The 6,496-nt window shown below is 60.9% G+C and overlaps 1 protein-coding gene across 3 annotated transcripts in view; it reads right to left on the reverse strand.

Annotated features, from left to right (window-relative positions):
* Nucleotides 1-4,268, reverse strand: part of CCND2 (cyclin D2) — a 29,813-nt gene extending 25,545 nt beyond the window's left edge. Inside the window, exons 1-3 of one of the 3 annotated variants that reach the window (XM_061418204.1) lie at nucleotides 4,169-4,268; nucleotides 2,377-2,611; nucleotides 434-649 (exon numbers count right to left, since the gene is read on the reverse strand). In XM_061418204.1, coding sequence (XP_061274188.1) covers nucleotides 434-649; nucleotides 2,377-2,571 — 411 coding nt within the window. In that variant the 5' untranslated portion in view covers nucleotides 2,572-2,611; nucleotides 4,169-4,268. Of the gene's footprint in view, nucleotides 1-433; nucleotides 650-2,376; nucleotides 2,937-3,961; nucleotides 4,103-4,168 lie in introns of those variants that run through there. The other 2 variants (XM_061418202.1, XM_061418203.1) reach the window with 2 other exon arrangements.
* Between the last annotated feature and the right edge of the window lie 2,228 nt (nucleotides 4,269-6,496).

The following is a 6,496-nucleotide window of genomic DNA, read 5'->3' on the forward strand; positions in this document are numbered from 1 at the left end:
ACTCCTAGTTCTTGGGAGACACGTCACAACACGTCTGGATCACGGTGAGGTTGATGACTGTCTCGGAAGTCAGTGATTGAAAATTGGGAATTTAATTAAAACATTAACAGTGTTGTATACCTCCACTACACACACACACACACACACACACACACACACACACACACATTTTGCAAATGAGTGTCACCAACCCAAACCTCTGTGAAGGAAGCTCTTATGCATGGGCGGAGCCTGAGTACTTTGTATATACAGTCCAGCACACAGTAGGAACACAAAAAGTCTCTATAGGAAAGGTCAGAGCTTCCCGAAGGGTGGACATTTCACAGATGGGTAATTTGGGGTCCTAACAGTTTGTTCTGGGAGCGGTGGGTCAAGGCGGATTAGGCCAGGGCAGAGCAGAAAAGCAAGCAGGCAGGAAGGAGGCAGTCATTACCAGCAGCTCCTGAGGCTTGATGGAGTTGTCGGTGTAAATGCATAACTTCTCAGCGGTCAGCGGGATGGTCTCTTTGAGCTTGGACGCCAGGAACATGCACACGGCCCCCAGCAGCTGCAGATGGGTCTTCGGAGTTGGGACTCCGGCCAAGAAGCGGTCCAGGTAATTGATGGCGAGAGGAAAGACCTCCTCTTCGCACTTCTGCTCCTCACAGACCTACGACATGAGTGGGAAGGGGTCGGGGTGGGGGGAAGACCATAATATCAGGAAAGGAGGAAGAAAGGGAAATCGCACAATCTCGGGAAATGACAAAAATATTGGATTTGGGGGGGAGGGGAGGGGAGTAGAATAAGCGATAAGAATGAAGACGAGGAAATTGGGGGCAATCTACATGGTCATCCGCGCGGGGGTCCTTCCCGGGAACTTAAAATCTCAAAGGTGAAGGGTCTTAAGGACCCCGAAGCCGAGGGCGCAGCAGCGCCGGCCCCGCCGCCCCCGTGGGCCGCTCACTACTCCGGGCGCTTGCACTCACTCACTCTCTTTTTTGGATTTCGTCATCTTTTCAAAAAATCAATAAAAATATTCTGGAGGCTCCGGGGGTCTCGTTCTTGGTCTCATTCGGATCCCCAGACCCTGCTCTATCATTCCCGACAATTGAAAAAATTGTCGGGAGGGGTCCCCGCGGCCCAGGCGCCGCATTTGGGGGGGTGGGTGGGAAGAGGTGGGGAAGCGGGGGGAGGGCGGAGGGAGCGAGCGCCGCGCAGCCTGGGCGGCCGGAGTCGGAGCAGGGGAGACGGGTTCAAAAAATAATTAAAAATCGAGGAAATATCCCAGAAAAGCCCTTTCGCCGTGAAAACCCCGCAGAGGACCCAGGCTTCCCGCAGCGGAGGTTTGGGGCGCCGGGAAGGTCTGGAGCGCGACCCCTGGGGCTTCGGATCCCGAGGGGAAACTTGCAGGGGAGAGCGCGGCGGCTGGAGTGTCCGGCCGCGGCCCACAAGGGCAGAGGCCGGGGACGGTGGCGAAGAGCTGGGGGACGCTCGAGGACGGGGAGCCGCCGGAGAGAGGCGCGGGGGGCTCCGGCCTCTCCTTCGGGGGGGCCCCGCTATCCCCCCTGCACACACCTCCTCCCCCTCCCACCCCACCCAGATCTCCGCACCCAGGAAACTGAAGGCCGAACCGTAAGTAACCTTCACGAGGGGGCGGGGTGGGTGATGGGGGAGCGAGGGCGCCATCAGAAGTGGGGGGACCGGGGTCGTGGGGTGCGAGGGAGAGCAGGCGACGCGTCCAGCCGCTCCACCCCCGAGTTTACAAAGCAACATGGCGAAACCACGGCAGGTCCGGAGCCGTGCAGACGTGGGCACACGGCAAGGGTTCGGAGCAAGGGGAAAGAAGTGCTTCTTCTGGGTTCCCCGAAAACACACGTTTCTTCAGTGTGACTTCCGGGGCTCCTGAATTCCCCGTTTCTCTTCTCCCTCCGCCCTCCCCCTCCCCCCTTAAGTGCCAACGCGGAGTCCCGACCACATGTGGGGACCCGAGGCTGGGACCCATTTGCTCTGGCCTTTGCGGGGAGGGGGGGGGCGCAGCTGACTTTTAAACTTCGGGGTTCACGCTCCCATTCTCTTCTTCAAGGCACCGCAAGCAGCCTCGGCTTAGCAAAAGGTCGCGGCGGGGGTGGGTGCCGGTGGGAAGAGGTGGCAGCCGCATGCAGGCACACGCGCTCGGGATGCTCCCCCACCCTCCGCCCTGGGACAACCTCGCTGCTCTCCCTCTCCCCCCGGGAATCTTGCACCCCCCGCAAGGAACCGAGAGGAAGCCACGCGTCTCGCCGAGGGCGCGGGGGTAAGCTCTGGCGCAGGAGTGGGGAGGCGGGCTCCCGAGGCTGCCCTCGCCCAGGTTCCGGGACCCGGCGCGGGGGCCGACGGAGCGCTTGCCTGCAGCCCTACCTCCAGCATCCAGGTGGCCACCATCCTGCGCATGTAGGGCTGAATGTCCTTCTGCACGCACTTGAAGTAGGAGCACTGGGGCAGGTAGCGCTCCTCGATGGTCAGCAAGTTCTGCAACACGCGGTCGTCGTGGAGCAGGTTGGCGTCCGGCACGGCCCTGCGGACCGGCTCCACCTCGCCGCACAGCAGCTCCATGGCCAGCTGGCTACTCGCTCGTGCCCCTGCGATCTCCGGACTGGAAAAGTTGGGGGGGTTTTTTGGGAGGGGGGAGGGGAGAGGATTCCCCGTACCTCCTTCCTTTGGCTAAATAAGGTTTTTTTGGGGGGGGGAGTTAAGGGCAGAGAGAGAGAAGCCGGGGAAGAAGAGTGGAAAGGGATAGGATGGGCGGTGGGAGAGGAGCGCCCCGGGGGCGGCTGACTCTCTCTGCCCTCCCCTTCAAACTTGTCTGCTCTCCCCAGCTCGCTCGGCTCTCTGCTCGCCGAGGCAGTGACGCACACTGGCTGGGCAGTTACTTCTCCTCCCTCTCGCCTCACCCCCCTCTCCGGTTCCTCCTCCCCTTCCCTCCCCTCCCGGCCCTCCCCTCCTCCTTTCAGTCTCTCCCTCCTTTCCCCTCTTGTTATTAAGGAGAACAGCAGCTGGCCCGACCAAACTTCAAACGCGGTCCCCCGCGCCGCCCCCCACCCTCTCCCTTAGCTTTCCGAGGCCCTCTCCTCCAAGCCAGGGGCCCTGGATAGGGGAACCCACCAAAAAAACCACAAAACCCCACCGATCCCTACTTATTCCCTGTAATTGCAGCACATTCTGTAGGTGCATCCCGCCAAAAATACGACCCTCCGACTCTGGCTTCCTCAAACACGATCGCCACACTCCAGCCCACAAATTTAAGATCCAGGAATGACGGGTGGGTGAGCTGAAGATGAGGTGGGCTCAGACGATTGAGAAATAAGATCCCTTATAAGAGCCGGAAGGAGGGTGATTTTGGGAAACAGTTAACTTTGCATACCCAGAGGGAAAGGGTATGTATATGGCCCTGAAATGTACGTTCTTGATCATTTTCAGCCTGTTTCCAAAACCCGATTATAAGGACCAGAATACATCCCCCCCCCCCCCCCCGCCCCATGCCACTGCTCACCCCCCACCCCCCGCAGATGTGTGGGGAGAGGAAGAAGGCGGAGGGGTGGGTGTCCGGAGGGAGGGGGCGCTTCTTCGACGTGGGAGAATGTGACCTAGGAGCAGAAACCCTCCCGTTCTTGGGGCGCCGCAGGCGCCACTGGGAGACGCGGGGAGGCGCCCCGAGCCGCCGCAGGCCGGGGGCAGGGCTCCCAGCGGTTCCGCCGCGGCCAGCGGCCACGCAGGAAAAACCCGCTTCCTCGCCCTGCATCTGCTGACAAGCCGCCCGAGGTGTCTGCGCCGAGCGTGGCCACCCTGATACAGCTTTCTAGGAAATAGCCCGGGGGGGGGGGGGGGCGGGGAGGGGGGCGAGAGAAGGGGTAGATTGGGCTCCCTGTCTCTCCCCCAGCGCAAACGACACCACCCTTCGTTTCCTCCGAGGCCCAAGATCTCCCACCCCGGGTCCCTCGCGGACCCTCCGGGTTCACGCCTCCATCGCAGCCAGGGCTTTCTCCCCGAGAACTAGACTGCGGTAGAGACGCGGTCGGCTCCGACACGTGCTCCGACGCATCCTCGGGTCAAAGCCGCTTTGGGAGGGGATCCGGGGGCGTTTCCTCACCTCCTTCCTCCCGCCACCACCCCCCCCACCACCACCACCACCCGGCCCTCTGTGCTATTTTACTCCGAGGGGGAAAGGAGCGGGCCCTGCGTCCCGGGTGCTGGCCGAGCTGGCACGTGCGGCGAGCGCCGTGTGGGTCGGGGCTCTCGCGACACCCCGAGGTCAGCCCAGCACCTCCCTCGCGGAGCAAGGAGGGTCTCAGAACCGGGGCACGGAGGGCGAGCGTGGGGGGGGGGGGGGGGCGGGATGGGTGAACCGAGCGAGCGGTTCCCTGAAAGGAGGGGGAGGTGGAAGGGAGCGCGGGGAGCGCGCAGAAAACCAGAGGTGCGAGCGATTAACTCCGGCCCCCGGGGCCAGCCCCTTTCCACGAGGGTGGGGCGGAAGGGGTGGGTGGGTGGGTGGGTGGGTGGAGGGGGCTATCGCTTTAAAAGGGTGAGTAAGAGTTTGGGGCGCCGTCTCCCCTCCCTCTATTTGCATAGCCAATAGCTCTGGGTCTCCTGCTACTGCGCGCTGATTGTTACCGGGCAGATTACTTTTTTTTTTTTTTTTAGTAGGACGCGTTCCCCGCTACATCAAAAGGAAGCCAAGGAAGGGAGGGCGGAGGGAGAGCGGGGATGGGGCGGGCGGGGGCTGGTGAGAGGCCGGGGCGCCCGCGACCTTATCAATAGCGCAGGAATTAGGATCCCATCGACTGTACGTAAAGAAAGGGGAGGGAAGGGGGCGGGCGAGGAGAATGTCTAATTGCGGTGGAAGCCATTAGCTTTCGGGAAGAAAAAAAAGCTCGCTGAAAAACCCAAGTTGCAAACTCAAAATGAAACAGCCCCGCGCGGCGGGTGACACCCGGGGCCCAGAAGCGTGTTCCTCGGAAAAGATCGGGTCCCTAACAATCACCTATTGATTTCAGTCAACGTGGACTTCCCGACTCAGGCCTTGAGTCACTCCGGATAAATACGTTAACTTACATTTTAAGACCCCATAAAAGACCTACTCAAACTTAAGTTCAACCACCTTTGAGCGGATCAAAGAAAGCCTGCAGGAGTGGGGGGTGGTGTGGGCTGGAGGCAGTGGGGGCGAGAGAGGTATTTTTAAAGTATAAATCTGCCCCGACAGGCAAGGACAGAAGCCGGCCAGGGCCCCCAGCCTCTTGACATCACTTGATAACTAACGCAGCACGGTCTTTTCTCCACCTCCCTGCAGAGAAAGCATCCTGTGCTCCGGGTCCCCTGAAGAGGGGCAGCGGGAGGCTGGGGGTGGGGGGGAAGAGGCGGGTGGTCGTCCTCAGGGCCTCGCCCACCCTGGGGAGAAAGCCTGGGTGGCAGGGCCTCAAGTCTCCGGAGCGAGCCGAGGGGCCCCCTCGCCCCTTCCCTCCCCCCAACCCCAAACCCGTCTGGCTTTACTGAGAAATTCCGGCGGGGAGCGGGGCCGGGGGCGGAGGGGAGGCGGTCGTGAAGGGGAGGGGCGCAGGCGGGTGCCCCTCTCCCCGCCGCCCTCGCCGTCCACCCCGATCCGCCAGTGCGGGTGCTCCCCGCGCGGCAGGCTCGCTCCTTCCAGTTCCCCGTTGACTTCCTCTTCTGATCACGGACTCTATCCGAACTGCAACCTCGCGGCGAATCCATCCCCCAGTGGTTCGGGCTCCGAGGCTCGGGGTGGGGCGTGCGAGGGTGCGGAGGTTGGCAGGAATGTCTCCGGGAGGCTTGGACTGGAAACTGAGTTTTCCCTTTTGGTCGCCACTCCGACCATGTGTTAAAACCTTAATTTTGCTTGTTAAAAAGCACACCGTCTCGCACGCGGGAAAAGGGACGTTGCCTTCTGGGCAAACCTGCGCATTTTCTTTGAGTGTAGACGTAGGTTTAGAGGAGAAAGAAAAAAAAACAAAAACCAAACTTGTGCTCTAGCTTTTAAGTCAAAACTGGTCACTGTTGGGGGCGGGGGGAAGGAGAATGTTGGCTCTTCCTTATTCCTTTTCCATCCCTCAAGGGGAAAAAAAATTCCTACCCTTCGAAGGATCAGTGATAACCTTTAGCGAACGTCAGTTTTATTGGACTTTTATTCCCTCTCGGGCCGGCTCACCACCTCTCGCGTTGTGGAGTTTCGGTTGGAAAGTGTACAAAACCCTGTAGGTGTAGGGTGTTTATAGGCACATTTCTGCAGGAACCTGCAACGCTGAGCACACTTACGCCCCAGCTCACCTGGCGGACGCCGCCCAGCCAGGTGATCCTGCGGTCGACTGGAAGCTGCGTCCTCAGAGGGGCGCTCAGGCGGGGTGGGGGGAGGGGAGGGTAGCTCGGGCTCAGGCCCTCCCCCCACCCCTTACTGCCCCCCTAGAGCAGAGCTGTGTCGGGGTTTTCCCATTTAGGGATGCACAGGCAGTCAAAACCGAAAACCCGATGG

Source organism: Bos javanicus, chromosome 5 (assembly GCF_032452875.1).
Source record: "Bos javanicus breed banteng chromosome 5, ARS-OSU_banteng_1.0, whole genome shotgun sequence".
NCBI classification, from domain to species: domain Eukaryota; kingdom Metazoa; phylum Chordata; class Mammalia; order Artiodactyla; family Bovidae; genus Bos; species Bos javanicus.